Source organism: Vombatus ursinus, unplaced genomic scaffold, assembly GCF_900497805.2.
Source record: "Vombatus ursinus unplaced genomic scaffold, bare-nosed wombat genome assembly UNPS02014802.1, whole genome shotgun sequence".
Taxonomy (NCBI): Eukaryota; Metazoa; Chordata; class Mammalia; order Diprotodontia; family Vombatidae; genus Vombatus; species Vombatus ursinus.
Genome location: NW_020954580.1, coordinates 26210711 through 26222762, shown reverse-complemented (window position 1 = coordinate 26222762; position 12052 = coordinate 26210711). Strand labels below are relative to the sequence as shown.

Genomic DNA, 12052 nt, shown 5'->3' with positions numbered 1-12052 from the left:
CACCCAAAGTCTTTAGCTTAGAGTTTTTCTTTTTATACTTATGGACCTGACCCTGGATAGCGCACCCAAAGTCTTTAGCTTAGAGTTTTTCTTTTTATACTTATGGACCTGACCTTGGATAGCGCTTGAAACAAAATAAAGAGAAACATTGTTGCAGAGGTCTGAGGAGAAATTGGAAAGATATCCTGTCTCCCATAATCACCTCCTCTGTTTCCAAATTCATGCTGGGTGTTGGGAGTGGGTGGGGAATGTTTTTGTGTGTGTGTTTGCATATATATACACAAATGTATGCACACATACATACACACATGCCGTGTCTCAGCTGCATTTAAAGTATAAATTTAAAGCTGGTGGTTCTCTTTAAATTTGTTGTTTCATACCTTTTCTGGGCAGGAAAGTAATTGCTTTGTTTTTAACAGACTTCTTTTCGTGTTATTGGATTAGAAAGACTTAAGCAGTGTAGATTTCAGTAAGAGTTTGAGGGCAAGATTTTCTCATATAATTTTCAATAGAGAGAAAGTTTAGGGATTCACAGAGGTGCTACAGAACTGTAAGATTTAGGCTAAGGGCTCCAAATCTAGGTAGGAATAACATTTATTAAAATGTATTACCTTTGTTATAGTCACCTACGTGTAATCTCTGCTTTTGTATTTCTGCTTAACCTATGGTGCTATGCATTTTCCCCCTTTTGATTTAGACCCAGGTTGATGGACAGCTTTTCTTAATTAAGCATCTTTTGATTCTTCGTGAACAAATCGCTCCATTCCACACTGAATTCACCATTAAGGAAATTTCCCTGGACCTTAAGAAAACTAGAGGTACTTCATTGTCCTGGCTGGTGTAGTTGGGCAGATTGAACCTGTCCAGATATGTCAGCATAGGCTCTAGGCTTATTTTATGTTCATCTGCAATGTTTTTGCATGCTTGCTGAACGTATTACTTGCTTGTTCTCATTTGGGCTGCAGACATTCTAATTGCTTCTCATATGGCATAACATCCTCTTAGAAAGGAATAACATCAGACCATTTCTGTTTATTTGATGCCAATACACCCTGTTGAAAAATGTAGGGAAAACTCTCATTTGTTTTTCTACACAGTACCAAAGAGATGGTTTGGCTGATTTGACTGAATAATCAGCTGGTCACTTTAGTGGAAATCTAGGGAGGTGGTGTGAGTCACTGGAGGGAGCACTGGTTGAGGAGCCCAGAGAGCTAGCTCCTCGTTCTGGTTCTGCCACCTTGGGCAAGCCCCTCTAAGCTTTTACCCTTCTGTAAAATAGGGATGAGGATAATGGTAGTGCTGCGTAACTCATAATATTGTTGTAGAGGTCCAATGAGATTATGAATCTGAAATGGGATGATGTGTTTGAAAGTGCCCGACAAGTTGATTCCATTCTGTAGAGCCAGACTTTTATTCAGTACTTAGCATGAACAGTGTCATGCTAGGTTAGAATCTATTAATCCAGCAGTTTTTATTGAACAGTACTGTGAAGCAATGGTTTGTGGACATAGATATACAACAGATTTCTCTAATAACCTATCAGTTTAAACTTTCTTGACACTATAATATTTATAGTTTCAGCTTATTTATATTCTTTGGATAGCAAGTTATTTAAGTTCGCTGTTATATTAACTAGTCAAGGAATAAAGCTTTTTTTTTTTTTGACAAACTTGCCTATATTCCTCAATAAACATATTTTTGAGCCCTTGCTACAGTAGCAAGGCACTGTGCCAGATACAAGTTAATGGAGCAAGGCTGTGTGAGAGACAGAATTGGAATCAAGGGAAGGAAAGAGGAGGGGTGTGAATAAGCATTTATGAAGTGCGTGCTTTGTGCCAGGCACTGTGCTAAATGCTTTACTAATGTTATCTCACTTGTTCTTCCCCAAACCCTGTGAGATAGATGCTATTATGGTCCCTGCTTTATAGCTGAGGAAACTGAGACAGAGGTGAAGTGACCCACTTATTAACTGTTTGAGGCTTGATTTTAAGGTCTCCTAGGTCTCCTTGACTCCAGGACTAATGCTCTATCCACTGAGTGCCTAGCTGCCCTTGGGCATAGGTAAAACAGTTAGCCTCAGGAAGGAAGACCAGTCCTTCCTCTGAGATGAGAAGGAAGGAGCAGCAATATGTAAAGATACAGAGTTTTGAGGTGTGGAATAAAGAGAGTTAAAGAAACTTAGTTGGAAAAAACCTGAGAGCTCATAATTCAATTTTTGTGTAACTAGGAATATCTTCTCCAGCATCCCTGAGCAGGGGTCATTCAGCTTTTGCTTAAAGATACACAGTATTTGGGGACTTGAAATCTTAAGAGACAGTGCAGAATGTTTGTGGATAGCTCTAATTCTCTTATCAGAGGATTGGTTAGTCATTCATGCATTCAATAATTCATTTATTCAACTACAATCCATTTTCTAGGCTGTAGGGCAGATACATAAAGCTAATTTTGATAAGATTCCTACCTTCAGCTAAAATCTAGCAAAGAGATACAGCACACATGGAAGTGTGTAATGCTGTTTGACAGATACACAGTAATTACATAAAATATGTTACGCCCGTGAAACAGATACAGAGTGCTGTAAGAGGTCAGAGGAAAGATTACTTGTAACTGGGAAGATTTGGGAAGGCAATTCGGGATGAGATGGTAAGGGAGGTAGATGTTGAAGGATGGGGATAAGATGTCAAAAGGTAAAAGTTGGAAATGTGGGAAGAGGCCTTTCTAGGTGTGAGGAATTGCTTATGAGTGAAAGCTTGCAAGTAGATATTTGTGAAAAATATATGGAGTCTCTGGTTTGGTTAGAGTGTAGACAGAACATGTAGAATGTCAAACTCAAGTAGAAATGGATCCCTGCAGACCTCACATTGACTTAGAAAACCATAAATGAACATTATCTGTGTTTCATTGTATTTTTATTTATTTTGTTAAACATTTCCCACTTGTATTTTAATCTGGTTCAGACCTCAAGTTTGTTACCTCTGATGGAGTGGATAGTAGTCTGAAAGTTATGTATGTCTTTCTGTCCATTGGAGCATAAACTCCTTGGGAACAGGGACTATATTATTTCTCCCTTTATATTCATAGTTCATAGCATAGTGGAACTTTAAATAACTATTGAAGAAGTTGGCATTGACTGGTTTCCATCTTAGCAAAGGGGAGGTAGGGTCATCTGATGAGAAAAGGCGGGAGGTTGAGATTAATGGGTTAAGCCCTGATATGGGGATTCTACTTATATTTTTGGCATATAATTTGATCTGTTATATTGCAAAATCTTTATTACAAAGTGCTATTTATTGAAGGTTCTGTTATACTTCCTTTTGTCCCTAAATGACTTACTTTCTGATATAATGGGTACCCTTTGTTTCAGGTATTGTAGGTGGGGGAGCAAGCTCATGTTCGTGTTTTTTGTATTCATCATGTCCAGAATAGAGCTCTCCTCTAAACACATCCTTTCGCTAAGTTTCCCCACTTCTCTTAAGCATACTGTCTTTCCATTCACCTTAGTTTGTAGCTTTGGAGGCATCCTTGATTTTGCCCTCCATCTCACTTTCAATATCCAATCTCTTGCCAAGTTTTATTGATTCTCCCTCCATCTCTCTCTCTTTCTCTCTGACTCTTTTTCTCTGTTTCTCTCTCCTTCTATCTCTCTCGCTTTCTCTCTGCTCACATGGTCACCCACCACGATGGTTCAGGCCTTCATCACGCTTATCTAGAACATCACAATAGCCCCTTAGTCAGATTCCTGGCTTCCTCTCTTTCTCATCTCCAGTCCAGCCTCCACGCAGCTGCCAAAATAATCTTCCTAAAGTACACCACTGACCCTGTCTTAAAGCAGAGGTCTTTTGATTCCAGAAGAAACTTCCTTGGCTCCGATTGCCTATAGGATATAACACAAACTCACTAGCTCATCATTTGAAGTCCTTCTTAATCTGGTTTCAGTCAGCCTTTCTGTTTATCATATATTGCTCCCCTTCACTCACTTGGTGTTCTCTGAAGTCAGCAGTGTCTGCTGCCTACTTGCCTTTGCACAGGTTGTCTATCTCCTATTCCTTGAATCAGAAACCTTTCCTTAGACCCTAGGTTGTTAGTGCTCTGTCTTTAATCTCTGCAAATATCTCTTTGTGTGGTATCACCTCATCACCTCAGTAGAATATAAACTCCTTTAGAGCCAGTTTTTAATTTTGTCTCTGGATCCCCAGCATCTAGAATAGTGCCTTAAACATAATAGGTATTTAATAGTTTGTTGGTTGGATTCTCTCTGCTATTATGATTACACAGATTTCTATCAAATATTCAGATTGCATAGTGCATCCCAACCATTGATCATCTTGGGTGACAAAATTATTTCTTTTTATTATTAGGTATTTTAACAATGCTGTTATTGTGAAGGATTTTAATTGATGGGTTTGTGAAGTATAGGATTAACATTTGTACTGTTCTGATTAATCTTCCATTCTTTCTAGCCTGTAAATTGTTGCTATTTGTTTCTGGTTCTTTGCATGATGAATTATTAACTGTAATTAACCCTGAAGTATAATAAACATTAATATCTGTACATTTTGTCAGAATTTGGCTTGGGGCATATTTTTCATAAAACTTAGACATTCAAAATGCAAGTTGATGTTACTTTATTTACTGTAGAAAGAATTCTTTTAAGTAACTGAAAGCTATAAAAAGAAGAAAATAGAACCAAGGAACTAGTTACTGATGTTTTGTTCTGAGTGCTTTCTCCGCTAGAGGAGAAGGGTCAAAGACATAGTGCTGTTGTGTGCCTGAAAAACCACAGGTAGAAATGTTTGAAACTTTGCTTTTTTCCAGTTGGGTGAAGCTAAACTAAGAAATAATCTTTCTGTCATTTTCTATGCTACTATCTTATCTTTTAAGCCTCTGACTTCTCATAACTAACTCTTACAGCTTATTGCATTTGAACATCAATGAGACCTTTAGTACTTTGAGTAGATTCTAGTTACCCTGGAGGTTAAGGGTTAAATATGTCCTTATGGTGTTTTTCCCTGGCTGACACAAAATTTTGTTCTCTTCAATTTCAAATGAATAAATTTTTGTACCAGCCAGAGTCTGTAACTGTGAAGCTGGGTAAGTATTTTTTTTCTTTATCAGCATACAAAAACCAATTTTTACTCTACAGATTAATTCCTCTAAAGGTCATAATGTGGCCGCTGTATAGTTTAGATATCATTGGGAAGTTTTTAATCAAATACTCAGCATTTATTCAATTTTCTTCATTTGGAAATTATCAAATTGCAATTGGTAGTTATTTTTAAATTCTGACTTTTAAAAAATAGAGAAAGACAATCATTCATGTCCATGTCATCCTTATCCTTCGAGTAGAGTTGGTTAAATTGAACTTGGTTTTTTTTTTTCTTTGTGTTTGGTGTTAAGGAGTAGTATTTATTGTCCATTGAAATGGCAAAACATAATCTTTCTTTAGGAACTGTGCTAGCTAAAAATTCCATGTTCATAGCATGGGTAATTTTGTTTCACAGATGCAGCATTTAAAATCCTGAACCCTATGACCGTTCCAAGATTTTTTAGGCTGAATAGCAACAATGCCTTGATAGAGTTCTTGTTGGAGGTGAGAAGTCTATTTATTTTGAGGGGGGGGAAACTACGTTCATTTAAATGTGTGTGATTTCTAGGCACGTAAAAATAGAAGGAAATTGTTGTCTTCTTTTTAAGGGCACTCCTGAGATAAGAGAACACTATCTTGACTCTAAAAAAGATGTAGACCGACATCTGAAGTCAGCTTGTGAGCAGTTTATTCAGCAGCAGACCAAGCTGTTTATAGAGCAGCTGGAGGAATTCATGTCAAAGGTATATGTGTTGCTGCATTTTTGTCATTGAAAAATAATCCTCAATCTCCCCCATGTCTCCTTTTATTTAATCATCCTCTTGTGACACCTTTAGCAGTCAAAGATCGTGAACCATAAGCTTTTGATGTCTTCAGACTGTAGATCTCTCAGCATATTATTATTGAAATATTTTGTCTTGAAGAGTTTGGGATATTTCAGCATTTTAAAGGAAAATCTACAAGTATTAATTAGCTGTGCTAGTTATAATCGGTTTCATGGTTAAATATGCAGTGATTATCCATGTTGTGGTTTTGGATCCATTATTGTTACTGCTGACTGTTTTTCATGAGGATCAGTTGAGGGAACTGGGAATGTTTAACCTGGAGAAGGGAAGACTTAATAAGAGGCAGGATCGCTGTTTTCAAGTATTTGAAGGGCTTTCATGGGGAAAAGGGATTCAATTTGTCCTGCTCAGCTTCATGGGACCAAACTGAGGGCTTGAGGTGGAAGTTGCAGAGAGGCATATTTAAGGTCTGTGTTAAAAAAAACAAAACAGAACTTCTTAATTGTTAAAGCTGCCTCCAAATGGAATGGATTGCCTTAGGACGTTGTGCATTTCCTGTCACTGGAGGGAGGTCTTCAGATAGAGGCTGGATGATCGTTTGTCAGGGGTGTTGTAAAGCGGATTCCTGTGTCATTTGACTTTTGAAGTCCCTTCTAACTATGTAATTCCGTGGTAAAGTGACTCAACTTTTTCCCTAAGAATACAGCTTCTTATAACCTTTAATGGGTGGTTGTTTGCAAGTTCTCTTATACATTGCAGACTCACAGAACTGGACTGGGAGGGACTTCAGAAGACATCTAGTCTAATAATATCTGACTAGGAATTCTCTGAACCACGTTCTTGACAAAACGATGATCTAGTTTCTGTTAGAGCCTTTTGCCTGAATCAGCCCATCTCATCCCACTGTGGGACACTGCTAGATACTGTCACTCTTCCTTTCCATTTGACTTGGATAATTGAGAGGTGAAGACTTTATTCCAAGACATAAATATTCTATATACTAACAACTGTAGTAACATATTAAGTATATATATTTAAAATATATTTTGTATTTAAAATTCACATATGAGCTACTGTCAATCAGTACACTTTTAGATAATAGCTGTTTTGATAATTCTGTAGTCAACCAGTTGGTTTGTTTTTTAAAATCTTATTTGGGATTTTTGATCACATCAAAAATGTATTTTAAAAAATCTAGGTATTAACCTCTATTCAGCAAATATTTATTAAAGAATTATTACATCATGGTAGGTGGGATTGTCTTGAGGATCAAATGAGAATATTTCAGAAGTACTTTATAAACCTGACTGTGCCGTATAAGCACAGTACATAGAACTGTCCTAGTTAATTTGGGAAGAATGGACGAAGTCAGACGTGTTCCTGCTACCGAAGAACTTTCAGTTTAATTGGAAAGGCAAGACATTAATGCATGAAGCCGCTAAAGAGCAGATGCAGCGTATAAGCTTGTGGGTGACCGCACGTGACTGTTGCTGCGTTCACCCGTCATCTAGGAAGCCATTAGTTTTATAAATCAAGCCATTCGATTGATAACAGAAGTGTCAGAGGAGTCACAGTCAAATAATTTGCTGATCTCTGGTGGTGCTTTACCCAGTTAGTTGATTTCAACAAACACTTAGATTTTGGGTTATCAAATTAGAGGTGCTCCTTTTTATAACAAATGAAGAGTTCCCACCTATTGTTGTGTGTCACTTTGATGATAAAGTGATATCAGAAGCATTTAAAACTTTGGCATGTGTGAAATACAGTTTTCACTGTAGTTATTTTCATATTGACTCAGCTTAGAACCACATTGGACACATTTTTGACAGTACATCTGTGTTAATCCTAACTGGGAGCTAATGTTATTGATTAGCATTCCATAGTTTTAGCTTTAGGTTTAATTTTGGCCAAATAGAGGGGGGAAAAACCCTTTTAGGTGTCTTATGGAGTGAGATGAAACTTTTAAGCAAGTATTTATTGATGTTATTGAAATCCAAGATTCAAGGGTGTTATACTATAGCGTTTTAGAAATGAACAGATTTAAAAGTATGAATTCATTGATTCATTTCATTGAGTAAGAGGCCTTAGCATAAACTGAATGAAATTAATAGCCAGTATCGATATTTGGGTAGGCTCTGGATACCTGAAAATTTTAGAGTAAAATAGAGAGTTGTGTAGGGAATCTTTAATTTGGTTCTACAACATTCTTCTTCCTAGACCACACTGCACCTCCACTGAACCTCAGCAGTGTTTACTTTACTGAGTGCTATTCCATTCCTCTCCCGGGTTGGGACTGTGAAAACATGGAGCCATTGCTTCTCTAAGCATTTAGACTCTTATATTTGACCTTACCTGTCCTCTGCTGCCTTTGCCCCAGACAATTATCTCCTAACCCTGACCCCTAATCACTCATATATCATATTCGTTGTGTTCCCACTAAGAATATTTAGTCAGTACTATAATTTTTATTACGAAGTATTATTGCTGTATTGTGCTATGTTGAATTTGGGTGTGTGCATTAAAAAAAAATTTTTTTTTGCTATTGGCCAAAAGAAACAGATTTGCTTAATAAAGTATAGTTATGTCATTTGACTCACCACTAGAGTTTATGTGACATTTCTGATCCCTTAAGGTGATACTTATTTATATTTTTTTCCTGGAAATTTTATTTCTACATGACAAATGGTAAAGTAATGTACTGCAGAGGAAAATAATGAAAGATCTAAAATCAACTTTTACATTTTCCTGACAGCTAGAGCATTTGTTTCTAGAAGTCAACAAAGCTATTCATCTTTCAAAGAACTTCTCATAAATGTGAACTGAAAAGCTTTTTTTTAATTTGTAAAAGTGAAAGTCTTGTGTCTCTTCTGACCAATTGATATTTTATAAGAACTCTACCTTTTATTATGAAAGATTGCAAGAGAAATGGAGTTCTTAGCTAGGTTTTGGTAAATAAAAGAAGCACATTTCATCACTTATTTAAGTGTGGATTAAAAAATGTCAAATAATGCTGGACATAAGTATCTTCAACATATGTCCTCATCTTGTCACCTTAAGTTCAGATTGATTTTCCTTTAAGTAGGAACTTGCTTAGTATGAACCAACATAGTTTAATGCATAGAACAAAGGTTCCCAAACTTATTTGGCCTAGTGCCAAATAAAAATTTACTCACTGCTCCCCTGGAAATCTACTTTCTTTAGACCTTTAATGCTTTTTTAAAAATTTGTGTCATTTCAAAAACATGTAAAATTTTTTTTTTTTAAAATGACATCTTAAATTTAATAATTTATTGTAGGTTTGTGGTTTTTTCCTGCTTTGAAATTTTAATGTTGTAATATTGTGTCATGTAACCATATAGTATTATATTGTAAACAAGTCATTCATCATATATTCCTGCCGATGCATGCTGGACTTCCCAACAATGCCTGACATACTCACCTGCCAACATTTGCTTGTTAAGATCTAGGGGTGGACTTGACCACTGATCAGTTATAACTTGCATTTTGTGTGTTTATCTGGAAAACAATGTAATCACTATGACATTAACAGATGAAACATGTATGAACGGTTTTTTGAAATTTTCTTCTTTTCTTTCCTTATGCTTCCACTGCCCCATTATTTTTATTCAACATCCCCCAGTTGCACCTGAGGCTACTGCCCCCCTGAGTCGTTCCAGCGTCCCCCAGGGGGCGGTATTGCCCACTTTGGGAACCTCTAGATAGAGCATGGTACTGGGAGATTAGAGACATTGTGCGTGTTTAGGAATCTTTGGTGTGATTCTTAGCCCTTTCATTCACTGTCAGTTGGCAGGTATGCTTTTCATTTCACAGATGGAGAAACTAATGCTTATTATTCAATATTATATAGAGACCCACTTGATTGAAGAAGAGAATTTCTAACTTAGTCATTGTTCTTTATTTTATTTAATGCATATTCTTGCTGATCCTTCTTAGAAAAACAAAAAAAGAAATAGCAGAGTATATTTATTATTTTACTGTTTTGGAATTCTTCCTCACCCTGACTCCCAGGAAGTTTGAGTACTTACTGGGTAATGCGGTACTAAGTATTGTGGTACTTTAATCTCTTGAAAACAGACTTCAAGAATTGTCCAAAATTTGATTGTTGTACAGAAATTTTATTGCTTTTTTTTTAGTTTGAAATAAGCCATAAGCTAAGATTGGGAAATTTTTGTCCCAGTCACTGGACTTGCAACCTAGATGTCATCCTGGACTTCTCATTCTCCTCCTCTTCATATCTAGTTTGTTGCCAAGAGCTGTCTTCTCTGCCTTCCTAACATCTCTTGTATACACCCCTTTCTCTGTTTTGATACTGGCATCATCATGGTACAGGCCCCCATCACCTCATTCCTGAACTGTTGGCAGTAACTTACTGGTTGATCTCTCTGCCTCAAGGCTTTCCCCACTCTGGTTCATCCTCCACTCAGCTATCAAATTTATCTTTTTAAAGCCCAAGTATAACTATGTCACCCATTTTTATCAGTTCCACTGACTCCATATTGTTTCTGGGATCAAATGTAAAAGCCTCTGTTTGGTTTTTAAAGCCCTTCATTCCTACCTTTCCGGTTTTCTTATGCCTTACTTCCCTCTAAATACTCTTTATCCAGTGACACTGATCTCTTTACTGTTCTGAAGCACAACACTCCTGTCTGTTAACCCTGGGCATCATTTTCACTGTCTGCCTTCCATACCTAGAGATTTCTTCCTCTTCATCTCCACCTCTTGGCTTCCTGGGCTTCCTTTAAGTCCCAACTAAAGTCCCACCTTTTTCAAGAAGCCTTTCCCCATCCACCTTAATTTTAGTTCCTTCCCTCTGAGATTACCTATAATTTCTCCTGGTGTATTTTTTTGTACTTAGTTACTTGCATGTTGTCTCCTCATTAGACGCAAAGGAGGGCTCACAGGAACTGTTTTTTGTCTTTCTTGCATTCCTGGTGCTTGGCACAGTCCCTGGCTTACAATAGGTGCTTATTAGATACTTGTTGACTTGATGTTGACTTACAGTGAAACCTCAGTAACTTAGACCTCCTGTAGGGAAGGCCAGTATGAATTGGGAAATTTTTGTCCCAGTCACTGGACTTGCAACCTAGATGTCGTCCTGGATTTCTCATTCTCCCCCTCTTCATATCTAGTTTGTTGCCAAGAGCTGTCTTCTCTGACTTCCTAACATCTCTTGTATACTCCCCCTTCTCTGTTTTGATACTGGCATCATCATGGTGAAGTATTTGAATTGGTTGGATTAAAAAAAAAAATCCAAGCATTTCAAAGTCTGAGTCACTAAGTTAAGATAGTTTCCTTCTTGAAGCTGCTTAATAGATAGAATAATCTTGTATTGAACAACATTTCATTTTCAATCAAGTAACCAACATAGCTAGTCAATAATGACTCTTGTTTTCAAATAGGTCTAATACTCTCTGAAATTTTATTTATTTGCTAACGAGCTCTCTTTTCCTAAGTAAATTTCACCCTGTTCCAGTTGACACATTCTGAATGAATACTATATGAATCAGTGCATGTTTTTGTAAAAAATATTTTCCTAGTAAAAATACTTGTTAAAAGCATTTGAATTTCCTTCAGAAGGGAAGTTATAATCAAATAGAAGCAGCAGCTGACAGGTAAAAACTACAGGTGAAGAACCATCTTTCTCCACAAGTACTCTTTAAGAATTGATGTTTATAAGCTTTTTAGTTGACACTTTGGGGTCATAGCAATGGTTCTCAGGCATTCAGTGGTTCAAGTTAAGTTTTATTTTTGCCAGTTCTCTAAAGTTTATATGTAGTTTGTTGTTAAGGATATTGCTTTCCCAGTAGCTAGGCATATTTTCTTTGCTTACTTTCTCTGTGCTGTTAAAAGAAAAGTTTTGTTTGTCAGAGTATATTGGCTTAGCCCAATAAAAGTTTTCTCAAATGTTCATGCTTATCTAATTTATACCTCTGGTTGGGGCTAATCAAGTATCCTTTTTTTAGGCTGCTCAAATGTTTCATGGCTTACTAGGGAAATTGTTTCCATGTGCAAGAAGAAAAATGTATCCTGGAAGCATTCAGAGCATGCTCGCTGCCCTCTGGCTTCTTGTGATGAAGCTTTCCTAATGACAGCTTGACAGAACAGGCTGGCTCTCCTCCTTATTAGTCTGTTGCTCTATTTAGGGCTCTATTTGACTTCG

At 36.9% G+C, this 12052-nt stretch overlaps 1 protein-coding gene across 1 annotated transcript in view; it reads left to right on the top strand.

Annotated features, from left to right (window-relative positions):
- The window catches only part of COG3 (component of oligomeric golgi complex 3), a 72309-nt gene that overhangs the window by 43367 nt on the left and 16890 nt on the right, over nucleotides 1-12052 (top strand). Inside the window, 3 exon segments of the mRNA XM_027873700.1 lie at nucleotides 698-818; nucleotides 5502-5590; nucleotides 5695-5829. Of these exon segments, the coding sequence (XP_027729501.1) occupies nucleotides 698-818; nucleotides 5502-5590; nucleotides 5695-5829 (345 nt within the window).